We start from the raw sequence: 22686 nt of genomic DNA on the forward strand, positions 1-22686 counted from the left end.
AGTCAAACGCAGACGCACCCGATGCGGAACCGGGGAGCTACTAGGAGGATGAAACTTCGTGAACGCACCCAATGCGAAATCGGGGAGTCACTAGGAGAGACACGCGGCGAACCCGATATATACCCGGTGGATAACTCACAGACGCACCTGATGCGAGACCAGGGAGCTGCTAGGATACGGAAGATCCCAATGCGAAATCAGGGATCCGCTAGGATGGTATAGTTTTCTTGGACGCACCCAATGCGAAACCGAGGAGCGATTAGGTTGGAGAAATCTTCGTTGAATTGAATCTAAGATTAGTAAGCCTCGTAACTTATATATAATTTAATTGATACAATCCGAGCGGTAAGATTGTATCGTGTGGGGACGTTCAATTATTAGATTAGGATATCAGGCAATAATTAAAGGTTGTAGATTACGCGAGTGTAACAAACAAGACAAATATATTCTGATTTCAGATAATTACAAATGTTGTTGTTTGTGTCGCGAGTGGATGTAGTAAGTGTACAATTAGAGAAATTGTTACCTAATGATGCACGGTGTTGACGCACTGGCAATGCGGGGTTAGATAGCAGTTGTTGAATGCCAAATAGAATATATACCGAACTAACGGAATCTATAAGGTTACGTTTGATTCGAAAGGGACTTTAACCCGATCTCACTAGAATTGACGCGACGTGACTGCACGAGTACTGGACCGCGTCTGAATCTTTTCTGAACCGCTTCTCGACTAACCGAAGAGGATGAAAATGGATGGGTTTATATACCCTAAAACTGAGAGGGAAGTGTGTCTGTTTTATTCTACGGTCGCATACTCGTATTTGTCGTTTCTAGTGAAGTAAAACGAAGGGTTAGCCAGGATGTTTCCTATAGTAAAACGAAGGGTTAGCCAGGATGTTTCCTATCAAAGACTATCTTGACAAAACATTCCAGAAGGGAATGTTTTGAAGATTTCCATATTAGGAAATCGTACGGTGCTGTTACTGAATCATGCTTCGTGCCAGCTGCGTCCAGCCGGAGTACAATCATTAAACAAGGGGCCTGTTGGGACGCTTTTCGTTCTCAGAAAAGAGATTAGAACTTCTAATCGAAATGAACGTGGAGAAACGTCTCCATACGTAACAACAGATACACGTACATAGGCATTGCATGTAATGCATTTTTCTGTCTACGGTTTTGAATTACCGACTCTGTAGAACATGCTCTGGTACGGCAGCGGACTCTATCGAAATGGAACGGTCAGCTAGTGAAATAAAATTCGTTGATGAACTTCGATGGAAACGTTTCAATACTGCCACCGTCTAACTTATCGGATTTGAGGCGTGTTTAGACTTGTTTTCATCAGCAAACTATTTGCAATCGATTAATTATGTTCCCATGGCAGAATTATGAATTGTAACAAACATTTTATTGTTATTAATAAGTGATGGTGAAACGCTTACATTGTTGTCTCCAGGCGGCACACGACGCGACACTCCATATGGTCGTGATTCAGTATCAGAGGCAACATTGTAACGAGTAGCATATTGGCGTTTACCAACTAAATCTAATATTATTTCTTATTAACGTTATCATAATGATATCATTTTCTACCGATTGAAAATGTTTTCCTGAACAAAATAAGCCCAAACACGTTACAAATCGGATAATAATATCATCGGGTTGTACTGCCTTTTTGTTGTGCCTTTGTCACGGCCCGATAAGACCAAGACAACAACCCTCGCAACACGTCACCAGGCCCAAGTTCACGACTGATTCAGCACCCGACAACTTTGAACCATTAAACAGTCCCAAACCTTTGTACCCCAAATAAGATTACCCATTAATATATAAGACCCCAAACCCGTGTACCCAGCAGTCGACGATCACCTCTGCTACGGCACGTCTCGCCGATCCAACTTTCAAAATAAAAAGCAAGTTCAAATTCCCGAAATCTTCGAGTATTCAATCGCGAAAGTGAAATACGGCGTTCCTTCGCGAAACCAGCCATTTCACCGTAACATTTTGGCGATCCTGCCAGGATACCGGTTCATCTGCTGGAAGAAAATCTTCAACGGCAACCAACCACGGCTGTTTGACCACGAAGACGGACTACGAGAGCCCTTCCGAAGCAATACATCGGTATCGACGAACCAAGGTCAGTACGACATCTTAAGTTATCGAGAATAGAATCGAACAGTTCCCCTACGTTAACCAAGAAAATGGCTAAACCAAACGGAACCGTAATGGTAAGCGAAGAGATACTCAATGGAATTCTCAATTCAATGAAAGAATTGCAATCCGCGGTTACCTCTTTAAGCAAAACTACTGCTAAAGAAAACGAAAACCGACTGTATACGAAGGTCACGATGTAGGAGTTTCGTTGCCTTCTCTCAATATGTATTTTAATAATATTGAGCACCTTGGAATAATAATGAATGTAACACCGTTGACTATATACAACTTTATTACACTTTGTACATGGATGAAGTTCGCGATATCTGGTTGTTGTAGAGAGTTCGTCTCGTCTAGTCGCGTTTTCGTTTTGTTCTGTTCTGTCTTGTCGTGTCCTGTCCATCGTCAGTTTGGTTTTTTCGTGATTGGAGGAATTTGGATTTAGGTGGGAAAATATGGCGTTTCGTAATTGGTCGTGGGTGCATTGGGAGGAGTTTTTGAGTTGTTGAGAGTGGGAGACAGTCAGGAAATTCCTTGGTTTTGTCTTCGTTCGTCAATAGCGTGATTTATGGTACAAGTTCCGTTCGTCGTTTCGTTCGGTCGCACGTGCTGTCCGTCTGTCGGGATTGGGGTTGTCGAATTGCAGTGGTCATAAATTAGTTTTCTCGGTTCTGGTATTTTGCTGATTCCCACGTGTTTTTTAGGGTACATCCCTTTCAGGTATGTCCCTTTATCGCAACGGTCGAACGGTACGGTACGGTCGATCTTCGGTGTTGCCGTCGCAACACCGACAGAAAGAAATTATAGAATTATCCAAGTTAATGAACATCACCGCTACTATGACCGACGACAGCGCATCTCAGAACAGAGGCCAAAGAAACTCCTCAAGAAGACACGGGGAACATTCATCAGGGAGCAACTCGGAAGATGATGAACCCGAAATAACTGCAACTTCCAATGCAACAATTGGACAAACGGCGTCAAACGCCATTCGTACTATCCGAACGCTAAAAGGAAGAGACGACCTAGGAGTAGAAGACTTCATAAGTGATGTCAGGTACGCCAGATCCGTATGTCGAGACAAGCATATGCTTCTGAAACTCGTAATTGCGGAGAAAATCACGGATCAAGCAGAGCGAGCTATCCGATACTTACGTATAGACACCTACGAACAGCTCTACGAGGCCCTCAGGACATACGTCACCTCGCCCAATACCGTCAATGCCAGCAGAAATAAGCTGCAAAACACGCGACAAGGACAAATGGAGAGCGTAATGAGTTTCAATCTGAGATTCAGACAATCCCTGAACGAATTAAAATACGCTATCCAGTACAAACACAACAACCCAGCGGCAAGGAAGATTGCCATCGATGAAGAAGAAGACGCGGCCATCGCTACATACGTAACCAACCTGAAACGAGAATTAGGAGCTCTAGTCGTCCCATCGCAACCCAAGACACTAGAAAAAGCTCAAACTCTAGCTGGAGACATGGAGAATTGGCTTCGAGACTCGAGAGGACCATCGCAAAGACAGATGTTCCCGCAACATCCCAGACCGAATAACTCAGTATTGCCACCGAGAGGACCTTTCCATCCTATGAACAGACCTCAAGCTAGACCGACTTCACTTGCAACAATGCCTAGACCCATCAATCTTAAATGCTTCAAATGCGGACAAAACGGGCATATCGCACCTAACTGCACAAATTTTCGGTCAGCCCCTCACGGCAAAATCCCACCAAGAGTCAACTACACCATCGACGAGACGCCAGCGGAACAAGCGGACTTCCCCGCATTAGGAGAATATGCAGCATACCAGGGAGACTACAATATATACTCGGAGGATTCCAAGGACTCAGAAGACCAACAAGATTCCTACTGGACACCGGAGCAGGAATCAACCTCATAAAAAATAGTAGTATATTACCCGAACATCCCAGGGAGAATAAGATCCAAAATATACTAATGGGCAACGACAAACACGAATCCAAATCCAGCACGCAGTTCCAAGCACTAAAACAAGACCATATATTCCAAATAGTTCCCGACTCCTTCCCCATCCCTGAAGACGGAATCATAGGTTTACCCTTCCTACAGAAATATAAATATAAGATCACTAATGATTATCTGTTTTTAGGTGAGACACGCATACCTCTAAGATCCGACATCAAATTACAACCAGGCGAGAGTACTATCAAGGAAACTTTCATTGACCAGCAAAGAACCCAGGTTTGCTTCATCAACACAGGTGAGAGAGAAATTGAATCAAACCAAATTGAATTAGATGAATCTCCCAAATTAGACAGAATGCAATTATTAATGCAGAAATTAAGAACCAAACACATTGATCTTTCATATAGAGACTCGGTAGAGAAAATAATCCTTTCATACGCTGACGCCTTTGCATTAGAAACCGATCCACTCCCATGCACCCAACTCACGTCACATAAAATAGAATTAAAAACAGAGAAACCCGTCAATATAAAATAGTATAGACCTCCAGAGTGCCATCGCGAAGAAATTAAAAGACAAGTCTCAGAATTGTTGGATAAAGACATAATTACACATTCAGATTCCCCTTATAACGCACCAGTGTGGGTAGTACCCAAAAAGGCAGATGCCTCAGGAAAGAGAAAATGGAGAGTAGTAATAGATTTTAGAAAATTGAACGAACTTACAGATCAAGACGCGTATCCCATCCCCGATGTAGAATCAATCCTTTCGCACTTAGGAAACTCGAAATTTTTCTCAGCATTAGATTTATCGTCAGGCTTTCACCAAATTCCAATGGACAAAGACTCAAAAAAATATACAGCTTTTTCAACTCCCGAAGGACACTTCCATTACAATAGAATGCCATTCGGACTAAAGAACGCACCAGCTACGTTTCAAAGAATGATGGATAGAGCATTAAACGGATTGATAGGAAAACATTGCTTTGTATATTTAGATGACGTCATAATATTCGGACAAACGATTCAAGAACATAACAAAAATTTAGCGATCGTACTACATAGACTGTCTGAACTAAGACTAAAATTGCAACCAGACAAATGTGAATTCTTAAAACCGGAGTTAGAATACTTAGGACACGTTATATCAAAGGACGGAGTAAAACCAAATCCCAATAAAATCAAATCAGTAAAGGAATTTAGACAACCCAAGAACCCGACAGAAATAAAGCAATTTCTAGGGCTAGCAGGTTGCTATCGTAAATTTATTAGAAACTTTGCCAAGATAGCTAAACCACTGACAGACCTAACAAAAAAGGACATTCCATTCCATTGGACAGACAAACAGCAAATCTCTTTTGACACGTTGAAGCTAAAATTATGCGAAGAACCGATTCTTAAATACCCAGACTTCAACAAAGAATTTACACTAACGACAGACGCATCGAACGAAGGACTAGGAGCTATATTATCCCAAGACGGACACCCATGTTGTTACGTATCCAGAACCCTAAATCCGGCAGAAAAACATTACACTACGACAGAAAAAGAATTACTAGCAATAGTATGGGGCGTTCAAAGATTAAGACAATACCTATTAGGCAGAAAATTCAAAATTAGGACAGATCATCAGGCACTTAAATGGCTACATAATGTAAAAGACACCTCATCCAGACTAATCAGATGGAGACTTAGATTAGAAGAGTATGACTATGACATAGAATATCACAAAGGAAAAGACAACACCGCCGCGGACGCACTATCACGAGTACACATAACCCTAGGAGAGATGACGGGAGACCAACTCGCAGACTTAGCAAACGAGATAATAGAAACAAATCAGGGAAACGAACATCCAGATACTACAGACAATAACGCAAACGATAGCGATACAGATACGGCAGTGAGCAACGACTTTCGGACTTAGACGACATTTTCGAATATGACGAATACCTATTGTATCAAGAGACCCCTGATAATTTCAAAGAGACACCTAACCGAAGACAATACTTTCAACTAAATACGGTACCCGACAGAGACAGAGAAGCTCTTCAAGCTTTAAAAATAATATTAGGAAAACACCAAAAGATAGGAGCCACCCGACAACACTTTAATATTAGACAAATTGAAATGATCAGGAAAGTAATTAGATTCATAGCATCACGAGACCCGAGAAAACTTTATGTCTTAGCCACAGAACCAGTAATAGAGATCACGCCAGAGAGAAAATTAGAAATATTAAAAGAAAATCATAACGGTAATTCCGCTCAACACTTTGGAGAAAATAAGACGATAGCTAGAATTAAATCAAAGTATTTTTGGGAAAACTTGGAGAAGGACGTGAAAGAATTTATAAGTAAATGCGTTTATTGTCAAAAAGAAAAACTCAATCGAATTAGGCACCGAGAAGAGGCATGTATCCCGAACACTCCTGAATCCCCGAACGACAAAATTGCAATGGATATCTTTGGACCACTACCGATAACCTCTAAGGGTAACCAATTCGTTTTGTCCATCCAAGATCAACTGACCAAATACCTAATCCTTATTCCGATGAAAGATCAACGTGCAGAATCCATTATCGACAAATTAATCGAACATTTTATTTACACCTTTTCGGCACCCAAGCAAATATTGACAGACCAAGGTTCAAATTTTATCTCAAACCTGATGCAGGGATTTGAAGAAGCATTCCAAATTAAACATATCAAAACAACTAGCTTTCATCCTCAGAGCAATGGATCCCTTGAAAGAACTCACGCTACGGTTAAAGATCTTATTAGAACTTGTATTAAAGAGAGACAGAAAGAATGGGACGAAGTATTAAAACTTATATGTTTCGGTTACAATACGGCAGTCCATGAAGGAACAGGTCATACACCCTTTGAATTAACTTTTGGTAGAAAAGCGAATTTGCCAAGCGCGATATCTGCTACGAGTACGCTCACGCAGAATGAACTCTTTAAATTATGGAGCAAGAAACATGCAGAGTATCTAGAATCCGCAAAGAAAACGATAGAAAAAAATAAAGCTAGAAATAAAAGAAATCAAGATAGGAAAATAAGGTTGCAGAGCTTATTTAATGTAAATGATAAGGTATGGATTCACAATGACCATAAGAGTAACAAGTTAGACTCGGAATGGTTAGGACCAGCGATCATATTAGAAGTTAAAACGCCGTACTATATATGTAAAAAATTAACGAATAATAGCGTGATAAAAATTCACGGAAATAGACTAAAGTTGTATAAATCTTAAAATTTCAGATGTCGCCCACAGGAATAATACTAGGCTTAAGCATAACCTTAGCAAGTAGTTTTACACTAACACCTCTAAATGATAGTAGCGTATTCATAGAAGATATACAAGAAACGTATTTATACCATAACGTAGTAAGAATAATTGCAGGAATGAAAAAAAAAAAAAAAAAAAAACCATACGTAAAACTAGATGATACTACAGAATCATAGAAGCCACCGCACCTGTACCATAACAACAGCAGCCCTCCATCGAGTTACGACCTGAACGACACCGAATTCAACATCGCACCTGTCAGGAGAAAACGAGTTCGTTTCGGAGCAACGAAAGTCTAATGAGGGGGGAATGTCACGGCCCGATAAGACCAAGACAACAACCCTCGCAACACGTCACCAGGCCCAAGTTCACGACTGATTCAGCACCCGACAACTTTGAACCATTAAACAGTCCCAAACCTTTGTACCCCAAAGAAGATTACCCATTAATATATAAGACCCCAAACCCGTGTACCCAGCAGTCGACGATCACCTCTGCTACGGCACGTCTCGCCGATCCAACTTTCAAAATAAAAAGCAAGTTCAAATTCCCGAAATCTTCGAGTATTCAATCGCGAAAGTGAAATACGGCGTTCCTTCGCGAAACCAGCCATTTCACCGTAACACCTTCGGCCACGCGGCCGTGTTTGCATGTTGTCCTCTTCTATCTACGTTCGCCGCAGTCAAAGCGGCCACAAAATATATACATGTATATGTGCAATCTCAGCGACGATATACATATGTATATGTGTGCAACCATACACGTCGATCCCTGCCGAATGATTCCGAGAGTAGAAGAACGAAACATGTGTTACTTTCTTTTGGCTGAAGGTGTGCGTTGTTTTCAGCAAATGCAATCTTTTCATAGACGGGAACATTTTAAAAATTTGCAAAAAAATGAGGATATAGCCCCAAGTGTCCTCTTTACAGACCTGTTTTTAAAAAGATGAACATTTCAAAATTGACGAAATTAAAATTATCTGAAGCGAATGCTGCATCGCGATATACAGCCTTGGACGGCCGGACACTGTGCTGGGTCGAGAAATTTCGTGACATTTTACAATAAATGTTGAACCGTAAGAGATATCAGGATGAAATTTGCAGTAAAATTCATTAAAAAATTGTCGTCATAAATGTACAGGGTGGCCCACATAACTCTGAACACCTCAATATCTCGAAAACTATGCCATCGATTTTAAAGTTCTTAGTCTTAAATTGCATGGAACTAAAGGGCCTTTCTGACTACATAAACGTGAAGTGGCCTCCCTTCCCCTTTAACGGGGGAGGGGAGGTACCTTTGTAATTTTCAATGGAACCCCCTATAAAATGTTACATATTTAGATTCTACAGGAAAAAACAAGTCAATTTTGTCTGAAACATTTTTTTGTCAGATACTTCCATGATGAGATATAACAGTTTGAAGTTTCGAGTTGTAGGTACTTGAAGCGCTCGGAAATAGCGTTATGGAATTATACGCGCTTGAGTCCTTTGCTTATTCATGAAGAAACACAAACAATAATATTTAATATTTAATATTTAAACAATCATTTAAGTAATAAAAATGTATTGGTTTAAACATTTGTTTCAATAATAAAAATCTATTTGTTTAAACAACTGTTTAAATAATAAAAATTTATTTGTTTAAACAACCGTTTAAGTAATAAATATGTATTGGTTTAAACATTTGTTTCAATAATAAAAATTTATTTGTTTAAACAACCGCTTAAGACATAAAAATATATTGGTTTAAACATTCGTTTAATTAATAAATAGTGTTCGAATATTAATGGGAGTCACTATACCATAGTACGTACTTGTATATTACAAAATAAGTATTACGACTTGGCAACGTCGCTCGGTCTTTTATCCGAATTTCGAATACAATTTCGAATAAAAAGATACATGTGATTTTCATCTATTCCTCATGCTCGTCTCGAATAAAAAATTGAATAAATCATCTTCCCTACATCGAGCTTCGAATAAATTTCTAAGTTACGCGAAAAATCGTACATCGAAAATCAAAGATGCATTTGAGTTGCGAGTATCTGACGAAATTCACCGTCGAATAAATGGTGGCGCTGCCTCGAACTCTCGAATAAAAGTCGAAGATACTTTGAAACTCATCAGCTGTATCTTACTTCGAGATGTTGTATCTTACTTCAACTGTATTATTACTTCGAGATTCGGATGACCCACGGACGACAAATGAAAATCGTGAAAAGTATCTGACGGATAAACTGTGGTGGTATCCGAGAGAAATGAGTTCGAATAAAAGATAGCTTTCAGTTATTAGTATTCGAAATTTTAAAATAATTTTTTGCCCAACTCTGGTACTTACTTACATGGATAATTTAATAGTACCTTCCATTGATTATTCTCGCGGTGTAACAAATTTGTTGTTAGTATTAGATGTTGCCAGCAAGTACGGGTTGCTAATAAATTGGGATAAATGTCGCTTCTTACAAACTAGAGTAGAGTATCTGGGACATATTGTTGAAAATGGTAACGTTCAACCGTCACAACATAAAACTAAAGCTGTGATGAAATTCCCGAAACCTCAATGTACAAGAGATGTTCAGAGTTTCCTGGGCTTGACAGGATATTTTGGAAAATTTGTACACCAATATTCGATTATTGCGAAACCGTTATCTAATTTATTAAGAAAAGATGTCAAATTTGTGTTTGGATCGCAGGAACAGGTAGCATTTGAAAAGTTAAAGTTAATTTTGAGTAGCAAACCGGTGTTGAAATTGTATCGTATGGGTGTTGACACCGAGTTGCATACCGATGCATCTAGTTTGGGTTATGGTCCGATTTTCATCACCGGCCGAAGAAAAATACTCGAGCTACGAGCTTGAAGTACTAGCGATTGTGAAGGCGTTAAAGAAATTCCGCGTTTATTTATTAGGGATTTCATTTAAAATCGTAACAGATTATCAAGCATTTTCTTTAACGATGAGTAAGAGAGATCTGTGTGTGCGTGTGGCTAGATGGGCGCTTCTTTTGGAAGAATTTCAATACAAAATTGAACATAGACCCGGGAAGAGAATGTCGCATGTAGACGCGTTGAGTCGAAAACCACTACCCGCGATTTTGTTAATAGAGGAAAGCGACGAAGGGATTATTACTCGGTTAAAAGACGCGCAGGTAGAAGATTCCGACTTGCGGAAAATTCGCGACGACATCGACGAACACTTAGGTAAAGGATACGTTTTAAAGAACGAAATTCTTTATAGCCACTGGTGGTCGTGCCGAAGGCGATGCGCGCGCAGGTAGTTCGTCAGGCACATGAGCGCGGTCATTTCGGGATAAATAAGACGGAAGTTATTGTCAAAAGAGATTATTGGTTCGAAGGTATGCGGCCAAAGGTAGAAAAGGTTGTGCGAAATTGTATTAATTGTATTCCAGCAAGCAAGGCAAGCAGGAAGGCTTTCTTAATAGCATCAACAAGGGAGAGTTGCCATTTGAAACATATCACGTACACCATTTAGGACCACTGCCATCGAGTAAGAAGAGTTACAAACATATTTTTGCCGTTGTCGACGCTTTTACAAAATTCGTGTGGTTATATGCTACAAAGAGTACAGATTCAGCTGACGTAATTGGGCGATTAAAGAAACAATCTGCAGTTTGTGGTTATCCTCGACGCATTGTTTCCGATCGTGGAACCGCTTTTACATCCGGCGCGTTTGGAAACTACTGTAAAGAAGAAGGAATACACCACGTATTAATACAACAGGAGTCCCACAAGCAAACGGGCAAATAGAGAGGATAAATCGAACATTGATACCGTTGTTAATTAAGTTGTCAGCACGTAAACCGAATGAATGGTACAAACATCTGGAAGTAGCACAAAAATATTTAAATGCGACGCCTAGTAGAAGTACTAACACTACTCCATTTAACTTACTGTTCGGGACACATATGAAGATGTGCGAAGATCCACGAATCCGAGAGTCAATAGAAGCAGAATGGATTAACATGTTCCAAGAAGGAAGAGGCGAGGCTCGGGTTAGAACAATGTGGCATGTTACATGAAACCGTGGGTCAGCAACGAAGATGACTATCCGTTGGATAAATTATTTTAGTTCCTAACCGATTCAAATTAATCCTACAAATGTAATATTTATTAACATTGGTTTTCAAAGTATGTACCTTAATTTTACAAGATTGAAAAGTTAAAAAAGAAGAAATATAATAAAATGATAAAACTGTAGAAAGTATATTTTAAGAATATCCATTACGGCGATATTACAAAACTGTTTATTACAAATAAGTTAAAAACAAATATGTTACAGATAAATTATCGTAGTGACACAAACATTCTCTGCGTGGGTGGAAGCATAGAGGAGATTTCAGGAGATTGTTCTTGAATTTTTTGGAAGTGGTCACTCGAAGGCTTGCTTGCAACCCCCACCCCTAAAAAATTAAATAATTTTATTCTACCCTTAATAATTTTATCACAATTCTGAAAAAAATATATGATATGGAGGAGGTAAATTCGAATATTTTCGTTTTTCTTCCATCTAAATATCTTAATTAACAACCGAGAAAAAAATGATACAGTTAAGGGTATTTACCCTCATATGAAGGGTTAGCGACTTAAAATTTTGGGTGATTATCTTTCAACCTAAAACCATTGTTTTCCACACAATACCAATAAAAATTGTGGCCGGGGCCGCTGGACCATTCTTATCCTACTAGGCCCTTTGTCTCATTAAACTTTCTTGTAACTTCAACCAGCTAAGAAATATTTGCTCTGACATTTATGACATTTAAATTATGTATATAACGTAATTTTGTTTATAATAATTTAAATATATTATAAAATATATACGTGCATTCGACGAGCATTGCCAAACTTTATCAATTTTTACCGAATGGACCTTTAAATTGGTTATACAGATTGTCTCTCTCTCTAGAAAGTCGTTTTCTTTCGAAGTATTGCCTCTTGTTGTACTCCTACTCTTTGGCTGTAGGTTCGATTGAGGAATATTAAAGACATGATATTCAAAATTTAATCGGAAACAAGATATTGTTACGAGGGTGACCTCGTACCTTAGGCATTGCTATAAGAAAAGTACTTTGTTATAGAAAAAACGTCCTCCTTTGTCAACGGAGAAGGAGGGCTTGTCTGTTACGGCCACTCTTCACGTTTCCAAAACGATGCTGCAACCAAGACCACTCGATGTATCGATATCTTACAACAGGCTTGGTAATTAATTGGTACGATCCGAGGCTTTCTCGAAGACTTCGCCCCCTTGACCCGGCCGCTCGTCTCGCTCCCCGTGACAGTCAAAGTTCTCGAGCTACCTCAGGCCCGTGCTATATCAACTATGCATGGCGCATTAGGGCGACTGCCTTATCAATAGATTTCCACATCACCCATGAGCTACTATTGTCAATACGTTTTTTGTCAGTGATATCTCCTGTAGGCCTATTCCACTGCATCGCATAATAATTTTCAGTCTTCATAGTTTCAAGTCTTCTTCCTCTCCAAGCAGGTCTAAACGTGCGCGAAAATTTAGTTTTCCTAAATGTCAGTAACACTGACGAAACACTGCCTGCAAGAATAACTTTTTGTAAGGGTAGTTTCACATTCTAATAAAAAAGTGATACTAGAATCAAAGTCGAACAATAAGAATCAAACAATTCTTACAAACATTTTACTTATAATAAATAACGTATGAATGGCATTGGTGCGGATTTAGTTGGCTTTAACATTTTTATAGCTTCCAACCTCTGTACTCATCATCTTCTGCTTAGTGCGCATGCCGCATACGTCCAAGCATCCAATCGATTGGAGTTTAAACCGCGCGTGCTTCGAAAGTCACACCTTCAATTTTCAACTGCTAATACTTATTTTGAGAAAAAGAAGTCTCAACATGCAAGAAAATAAAGGTCTTTTTTATTTGTATTACTGGATACATTGTATACATGTTTCTAAGTGTTTAATATTTTCTAGACAACTTATATATACACATACATGCCACAGTGTAGTTAATAGTTGAGTTTACAAGCAACTGTATCTCGAATTTTACTTGAAATGTGACATGTTTTAACTGTATCGCCGCATTATGAAATTCGGATCTTATACAAGAAGGCCAAGTAAATTAATAACAACATGCAATCGCAAAAGCATCTTCAGCTAACATTGGCAATAATTAAACCTTATGTTGTTAAATCTCCCTTTGTGCTTCAGGTAAGAAAACATAACCTATGTTTGGTATATATTTTCAAGCGTCTACACAATTGCAAGTACCTCAAAACGTAGTTTTCAGAAGTACTGATGCTTTAGATTTTGAAAAATTATTGTCATATTGTCGTTTGAACACTTTATAATTTACAGAAAATTCGGGATGTAATAATAGAAAATAATTTCAAAATTGTCAGATCACGTAGGACCATAATTACATCAACAGAAGCACAGTTGTTTTATGAAGAGCATAAGGGCAAATTTTTTTATAATCGTCTTGTGACATTCATGTGTAGCGGACCATCCGATATTCATATCTTAACTAATTATGATGCCATTCTGAAATGGAGAAAACTAATGGGTCCGACAAAAGTTTACAAAGCACAATACACCGATCCTGAAACAATTCGAGGAATGTTTGGTCTTTCAGATACAAGAAATGCAACGCATGGATCAGGTACAGAGATTTTCTTAAAACATGGTTCTTGTTTTTATACTGCAAAATTATCTTTTTAGATTCTGTACAATCCGCAGAAAGAGAGATTGCAATATTTTTCAAGGATTTTAATTATAAAAAATGGTATGAAAAGGAAGAAAAATACTACAATTTAGGTCAACTTCATTTTGATCCAATAGCATTTGTGCATACCATTAATAAAAGTTTCATGCAAACCAGTAAGAGAAACTTGTAGACTGATGAAGTAATAAATTTTAATTGAAATTATATTTACAGTAGTCTATAAAATACATTGTCTAATATTCTAGTCACTTGTAATCTATTATCATATCTTGCTGCATCTCACAAGCTTAAATTATATTTCCTCATTTTCATTGTTCAACTTTTTAAAATATTCATTGATGCAAAATAAACGTAATAGATAAAAGTAATAGATAAAAGTAATAGAATTTATAATAAAAAGACGTTAAACTTTTGTATGTATAATGTAAAAATAATAAAATTGTTATTTTTAAAATAAGTATTTACTGTAAAGTTGTTATAGTTAGTATCAATTGTTATGACATCATATATTTAATATCTGATAGTAAATCATAGATGTGAATATAGTTCAAGCATTAAACGTTCAAAACTCAATAAAACATGTGTTATAATACAGTATCTTTTCAATTTTATGTTATACAGAATCCCTTAAGATCACTCTGAAAAAAGATATACAATTTTATTCAGCACAATTCAAATTTATTAAAATATTTATAGTTTTATCTACTCTGAAAAATGTAAGTTTACTGTATTAACCCTTATCGGACGCTAAGACCACAGCGACAAAATACTGTTGTCACGTGAGAGGTGACTTACCACCGTTAAGGGTTAAGAAAACTAAATTCATCTGAAAATCAGCAAATGTTTTCAAGAATCAGTATTTATAGTAACAATTAACCCTTCGTTACCATGGACGAGATATCTCGCGATATGTCGCGTGTACGACGCTACGGACTAGATATTTCGCGTCAAAACGGTCGTTACTCGACACCATGGACGAGATATCTGGCGTATCTTTTCTCTGGTGCATCTTGTATTACGGAATTCATCTTACGATTTAAGATACAAACACCAGTGTTTGTAACACTGAATAATACCTGAAGTTAGAAATCAAATCAAACGCAGAATGAGTGACATTATATTGTAAATACCGAAGGATAGATATTGAAGCATAGGTACCGAAGGACAGATATTGAAAGATAGATACAGAGAGAGAGAAGGATAAATACAATACAATACATATTCGTTCATAGCATCGCGTAACAGAACTTGCAATGCGAGATATCTCGTCCATAGCAGCACGTGATAGAAATTGCGTCGCGAGTTATTAAAAAAAAAAAATAATAAATAATTACCATTCGTCGAAATTGAGAAAAAAAAGTAACGGTTATAATTTTTAACTTTTTTATCTGCGCCTCTAATGAAAATTTGAAATATGCATTTTGTAGATGCAAGTAAGTTATAAGATCATTAAAATGGCAAAAATTGTGAGAAATTGCGATTTAGATCAATTGTAAGTCCAAAATCCAATGAAACTGAGAGAGTCGAGAATCGCCCTAATGCGCTACGCGCAATTCATATGGTGCAGACTGAGGTGGCTCGAGAACTAAAACCGTCACGGGGAACGAGACGCGCGGCCAGGTCAAGGGAGCGTAGCCGCGTAGCCCTCGAAAATGCTTGGGAAAGTGCTATTGAAGCTTGGCGTATACTATACAAGAGACAGAAATACATATACTTTAATGTCACGTAAGAAGGAATCTATTTCGCGTATGTCGTTGTGGGTTAGCCATGTTATAAAGTCTCAGCTCCCCCACTCGATCACCCACTACGTCATGAATATTCATATACCGGGAGACAAATAATTTGTAATTTGTCTCGCTACGAACACTGTATTATTAACTAGAGCGTCCATGCAGAAGAGATGCGCGATCGTAGGAATGCGAGTAGGAGATTAGCCAATGAACGAGTCCCGTTGGTGTCATATGCGCTAATGTTGTACTTCCTTGAAAGGGTTGATTCCTGAGGTGATTTGAAGTAACTTTTTCCAGTGCGAAAATGTTTTCCGCAGCTTTGTTAAGGAGTTATTAACGAAAAACACAGACCAATCAGAGCGCGGATGCAGCATGCGGATTTGGACTCGCGGGAGTTGTCGCCAAGCCGGGATCATTACTTGATTTTTAATCGTTAATGATTTGAAAACAAAGTTTCTACCGCAATTTTACTACCCTTAATTTTTATTTTTCCATCACTTGTAAACTCATCCCTTAAAAGGAGAGTTTTATTATTACATTACATTATATGTAATAAAAAATTGTTCGGTCCTTTCATTTTTAGCGTTACAATTGCTATCCATATTGGTTACTCATGAAATTAAAATAGTTTTACTGCACTCCAAACGTAATCGAAAGTTAATTATTAAGTATAAAAAATCTTATGAATAAATTTTTAATCAAATTTACATTTTCGAACATACTTGGACTGTTTGTATATTTCTCTTCTCTATGAAAATATTGTATTAATAGTTTCTTATATGTAAGTGCTTGCTTACGTACATATTTAACAAGCGCGGTTGATATGTGTCACGGATCGTAAGTGTATTATATAGTATTTCTAAACGCGAAGTGTTATTATTGATCTGTCGTCACTAGTCGGTCCTTATGGCATCACCAGCACCAAAATCGCCAGAACAATCTGAAAAAAATAGAAAATATGACAGACAATTAAGGTACAGAAGTAGCGAAACATTTTTTTGGGGTTAGGAATTGCAATTTTCTTGTTTATCAAATCAGATTACTATGTAGTTGATGTAGTTTAATAGTGATTTAAAGTCTCTATTCGTGCATTCTATATTATACAATAAGTTTTATTAGATGCAATTCTTCTACTTTTATTAATGCAACGTTTAATGCCTATGTATATAGATTATGGGGCGATCATGGACAAGCTGCATTAGAAAGTGCTCATGTTTGTCTTATAAATGCTACAGGACTTGGTACAGAAATTTTGAAGTCTTTAGTCCTCCCTGGTATTGGGGCGTTTACAATTGTTGATGGTAAAAAGATTATTAATGAAGATATCGGAGCAAAGTATGTATATCGTTACAATACTCACAACAATTTTGTGCCATATGAAATTAACATTATAATACTAAATGTAATTATTAAATCAATTTGAATAGTTTTTTTCTAGAAGCAGATAGCGTTGGAAAATCTAGAGCACAAGTAGCAATGCAAATGCTTTTAGAATTAAATTCAGATGTTAGAGGTGATTATATAGATGAGGAACCTGAACAAATTTTATATAATAGTCCAGACTTTTTCAACAATTTTACAGTTGTTGTAGCAACATCACTTATAGAAAAGTAAGAGTATGATAAGTATAATTGCTATCAAAGAATTCGTTTCGTCTAAATGAAATGTGTAAAGCAAAACAAATTTCTAGGTCCTTAATTCTCTTATCGCAGAGGCTTTGGAAGCTGAATATACCGTTAATAGTATGCAGAAGTATAGGGTTTATTGGATACTTAAGAATTCAAGTGAAAGACCATACTATTATAGAAACACATCCAGATAATGAAACACCAGATTTACGTTTAGACAAGCCATTTGGAACATTGAAAAAGCACTTGGACTCAATAAATCTTGACGAGATGAGTTTCAAAGATCACTCGCATGTACCATACTTAGTTATATTATATAAATTCCTAGAGAAATGGATTAAGGAAAAAGGAGAATTACCTAAAACATATAAGGAAAAACAACAATTGAAAGAAATGATAAAGGGAGGAATGAGAAGGGATGAGAATGATACAAAAAATAGTGAGGAAAATTTTGAAGAAGCTATTAAAGCAGTGAATACATGCATAGGACATACAAAAATTCCAGATAACGTAGCAAGTGTTTTGAATGATGAACAGTGTGTTAATTTGACAACTAAGGTAGAAAGATATCTTTTGCTAATGATAGGACCATGTGTAATATGACTTTATACAGTATTCGGAAAGCACAGGCTAAGCATACTACTATTAGTACTTGTCTTCCATTATAGCATTTTTTCAACTGTATATTGCAAATATTCTACCGTATATAACTAATTAATAATTATAATTTTATTTTATAACTAGACAGATATTCTCGTTTTTAATTATTAACAAAATCAGAAGAAACGTGATCAGTAATGATACATTACCATACAAAAGGCAGAAAATTGTGAATGAACTGTAACAGTTAATACCCCATATCCTAAAGAATTATTTGTATATACATATTCGTTACAGTTCGTGAGAACAGGTGAATGCTACTAACTAGTTTGTAAGTAGATACGTTAAATGAATCGATTATTGCAATAGAACCTAATGAAACAAATGTTAGATATTCAATTGATTGAGAGTTATAAGTTCATGTTAAACTTGGTCTCCTCTCTGCTTGTAAATTCCTAGAAAATTATAAAACTATGAACTCATTTAATAAATTTCCAGAACAGTTCATTTTGGATTATTGCTAAAGCTATAAAAGACTTCTGCGAGAACGAAGGAGGTGGATTATTACCATTAAAAGGTACATTACCAGATATGACTGCGGATACTGAGAAATACATAATGCTTCAGCAAATGTAGGTTTCGTAAGTTTCGTACTGTGATATTGATATTTCGTCTTAAATATGTACTTACTTATCTTTTAGTTACCACAAGCAAGCAGCAGCTGATGCAGAAGTAGTGTGGCGTCGTACGGTGCAATTATTACGCCAATTGGGAAAACCATCAGATTCTATTTCCGAAAGAGATGTAAAGTTGTTTTGTAGACATGTTTCTGATATACATGTTGAAAGGGGAACGTGTATCGCAGATGAATATGATTCTAAAGTATTTGATGCGAGTAATATCGGTAATGTTTCATAACTATTATATTACAATGGTTATAAATTTATATGAGTGCGAACAGTCTATACAATCTTATATGCTTATTTTAGTGCAAAGTTTAGAAGATCCGGAAAGTATGATGATTTACTATGTTGTTCTTAGAGGAATTGAAAAATTTCAAACAGAGTACAATTCATATCCAGGTGAATTTGATGATCAAGTGGAACCAGACATTGTCAAACTCAAAGTATTTTTAACAAATTAATACTACTTTAAAATCAAAATAATAACTTATAGCTTTAGTCATTAAAACGAACTTTTCTTCTAGGCATGTATTTCGAAATTATTAATTGAATGGGGATGTGGACCTTTAGCAAAAGACGATTATGTACATGAGTTTTGTCGATTTGGTGGATCAGAATTACATTCTGTATCAGCATTTTTAGGTGGTCTTGCTGCCCAAGAAGTTATAAAGTTTGTTACAAATCAGTATAAACCAGTTCAAAACACTTTCGTATATGATGCAGTTACTTCGAATTCTGGAACATTCTTTTTTTAATTTTCAAATGTTAAATTAGTAACATACTTTTGTATTCAGTAAAAAATACACAATTTATAGTATACACAATTTTTGTATATGTTATATTTAAACTAATTTGATACGTGAACCTTTCTTCATTTCAAGATTTGTGGAACTAACTTTCTCATAAAAATCGATATGTATGTGTATGTCACAGAGGTATTAAAACTCAAGTTGAACGAGTATAATATCAACGCTTTAATGTAGTAATTAACTGATACACAAGTGATTTCGTTCTTATTTATAATAAACAACTATCACTTACAATAAATATGTATAAGGTGGAAAGCAAATTAATATTTTATAATACCTTATGGCCAACATTTTATGCAAATAATATTTACCGGTGTTCTATTCTCAATACAACATAATAAACTGCGCTTTGATTTTCGTATTGCTTTACTTTGTACGTCAACATCTTACATCACTTTAATATAATGTTTTTTTTATTAATATAGAATTAATTGTATCCTGAGTATGTTAATTAACCGTTAACTATGATTAACAATACTACAATATAAAACTTTGACACTTTCGCACAAACCACTTCAGCATCATGAATATATTTAGTATCCTATATATTTATTATCTTCAACAAAACTACTCCTTGTCCATTTAGTTTTTATTTAATTTACAGTTCATATTGATCTTCCGTAGATTTGTTTAATGACAGTCACATTTGAAATCCTAAGAATTGCTAGTTTAGAAGTAGTTATGCGAAAGCTTAACAAAATTCTTTTAAAGATTACAACAAACGCAATATCAATAATACGTACTTTGTACTTCGTATACACATATTGCACCAATAAATACATAAATACATATAGGATTAATAATAAGTTACTCTTATACAACATGGAAAAAGAATTAGCGATCAGATAAATCATCAAGAAGTGGGAAAACATTAAAATGGTTACAAATAATTAATAGCAGCGAAACTGAATTTATGGAATAAAATTAAACGCATCTTTAATATAGTCAAGTAGAAGAAATTTTACAGATAACGAAAAAAATTTTAACAATTATTACAGGTACGTAATAATTGACAACACAATTTGTTACTGACCGACACAAAGCGAAAGACAACACATTACAAATAGAGGAACATTTAATGTTTGTAGATTTGAGTTTATGAGAAAAACACCAGTAGAGAATAACAACAAGTTTTACAGTATAAATATTAAGAATTTCATCTATTAACTTTCTTGTTTCTTTAAATCTGAGTCGTATAATTCATTAATTTCTCTTTTTGTCCTACAAAAAGTATTATTCGTTTGTATACTTTATAATAATATATAATCTTTCTAAAAAAGTAAATAAGATCAACTTGAAGCTATATTAGCATAATTACTTTTAAATATATCTACACATTGTCAGTAAAATTTATTTTTTTGCAGCTATTGACTTTTTCTTAATTTACTGACATTGTTTATTCTTGTTAAAAAATATTGCCGAAACTACAAATTTCTTTAAGTAAATTTATGTGACAATTAAATATTTTTCAGAAAAATAAACCATGAATTTTCTTAAACTATACGACTCTGTATAACACTACCGAAGTAGATATGGAAAGATTTTGATAAGTATATATGTAGATGCAGAAAATTTTTAAGGCATATGTCGTTTATAAGATCAGAAATATTAGTAAGAAGGAAGGCTTCTATGATTAGATTACAATGCTCTAGCTAGAGTTAGAATTACTAAAATCTTAGGCAACAAATAATAATGGAATATAGATAGATCTCGATGTGTAATTAGTGTTGGATTTTGTTAAAATTTTTGTTACTTGGATTTCTTGTTACTAAGAAAATTTCTTATCAGTAGTTAGATTGATGTTGTTAGAAGTGAAAATTATAATCCATCAAACTCCTAACATATTACATGTTAGTTCAACAAGAATTATTACGGTAGATATACAAGCAGTAAACAACAGTATTTTTTCTTTAGCAATGCTTTTGTCAGTATTCCAATGTGTTGGAATTAGTATAAATATTATTTTTATGGTAAGCCAATATATTACAACTATAATATACTACAACTCATTTAGTTAGTGCGATATTTCAATTTGCTTACTCATAATAACATTCTGGTGTCACGCAGCAGCATAAAGTATTTTTTGTATTAAGAAATTGAATAAATTTTTATATCGAAGAAAAACTGGATATTTTATTACTTATTCTTTCTCCTTCACCATCCCCTACTTTTCATTAAGATACAGAAGATTTGTTTTGTTTAAAATAATTTATCATATTGAGATTACATATTTAATCTTCGATGCAGATAAGACATTTTAAATATTACTACTCTCAATCAATTTCCACAGTCTCGTATATAATTTTTATCACATATTATATTTTTCCATCTATTTCGTAGTAGATTTCTTGTATGCATCATTATCGGCAATTACAGCACCAATCTTTAAAATTTTATCATTTATAACTGAACTTCAATGATTTTAACTCATGTACAAAGTTGATTAGAATGTAAATGTAGTAAAATCATATTTTTAATATAGTTGTATTAGAATTATAAGAGTAAAAATGCATTATTTATAATAGTGAATCAATATTTTTGATAATTGTTACTGTTTCTTTAAATAACTTACAAATATTTTGTATGTCTTTATAAGTTTAAACAACATTCTGCTTGAAATAAGGTTTAGAGAAAATGGTTATTCTTTATCGAAAGATTAATTAAATGAATAAGAAATAGAATACACAAATTTTTCTAAGTAATAACAGAAATTTTACATCTTTTTCTATAAAATTATAGTATGCATACATTAGATTGATAAAAAAGTCTTGCTATTAAATTTTAACTGTAAGTTTACAACCATTTTTAGAGATTTTTACAAATCGCTGATAACTATACTGAAATGTAAATTACAAGATGACTGTGTATATTACAGGAAAAATTGTTCGTAGTTCGAAATGCTATTAGGTAACGTGAAACATTAGACCTTACACATTGTACGAGTATCTGATGAAAAAATTTATAATATAATGAAAGTATAATAGCAAAATTTGTGTTATATTTCTAGACCAAATACATTATCTACACGTTGTATACCAAAATGATTACAAAAATTTCGACTAACAACACCATAGATATTATTTGAAGCAAATTAATATTAATTAATAAATAATTCATATA

At 35.3% G+C, this 22686-nt stretch overlaps 2 protein-coding genes and 1 long non-coding RNA gene across 6 annotated transcripts; 2 read left to right on the forward strand and 1 right to left on the reverse strand.

The window, feature by feature from the left end:
- The first annotated feature begins 13151 nt into the window (after positions 1-13151).
- On the forward strand, positions 13152-14322 carry LOC143360932 (nucleoside diphosphate kinase 6). Of its 3 annotated transcripts, XM_076800141.1 has the most exons (4): positions 13152-13301; positions 13366-13602; positions 13750-14053; positions 14113-14322. In XM_076800141.1, the coding sequence occupies exons 2-4, from the start codon at positions 13525-13527 to the stop codon at positions 14286-14288; spliced, it is 558 nt and encodes a 185-aa protein (XP_076656256.1). In that variant the 5' UTR covers positions 13152-13301; positions 13366-13524; the 3' UTR covers positions 14289-14322. The 3 variants fall into 3 exon arrangements, with proteins under 3 accessions (XP_076656256.1, XP_076656257.1, XP_076656255.1); XM_076800142.1 differs by having other exon boundaries at positions 13189-13602; positions 13794-14053; XM_076800140.1 differs by having other exon boundaries at positions 13198-13602.
- Positions 14323-16477: 2155 nt separating this feature from the next.
- Positions 16478-19581, forward strand: App-bp1 (Nedd8-activating enzyme E1 regulatory subunit APP-BP1). Of its 2 annotated transcripts, XM_076800120.1 has the most exons (9): positions 16478-16683; positions 16744-16820; positions 17017-17181; positions 17274-17456; positions 17537-18032; positions 18573-18706; positions 18776-18978; positions 19064-19200; positions 19282-19581. In XM_076800120.1, exons 2-9 carry the CDS (start codon positions 16753-16755, stop codon positions 19510-19512), a joined length of 1617 nt encoding a protein of 538 aa, XP_076656235.1. In that variant the 5' UTR covers positions 16478-16683; positions 16744-16752; the 3' UTR covers positions 19513-19581. The 2 variants fall into 2 exon arrangements, with proteins under 2 accessions (XP_076656235.1, XP_076656236.1); XM_076800121.1 differs by lacking the exons at positions 16478-16683; positions 16744-16820 and having other exon boundaries at positions 17041-17181; positions 17285-17456.
- Positions 19582-21858: 2277 nt separating this feature from the next.
- LOC143360933 (uncharacterized) lies at positions 21859-22659 on the reverse strand. The gene is made up of 2 exons (XR_013083374.1): positions 22583-22659; positions 21859-22492 (listed from the first exon to the last, which is right to left on the reverse strand). It is a non-coding gene; the product is annotated as an uncharacterized LOC143360933 (long non-coding RNA).
- Positions 22660-22686: the final 27 nt, after the last annotated feature.

The sequence above is a fragment of the Halictus rubicundus genome, chromosome 14 (assembly GCF_050948215.1).
Source record: "Halictus rubicundus isolate RS-2024b chromosome 14, iyHalRubi1_principal, whole genome shotgun sequence".
NCBI classification, from domain to species: domain Eukaryota; kingdom Metazoa; phylum Arthropoda; class Insecta; order Hymenoptera; family Halictidae; genus Halictus; species Halictus rubicundus.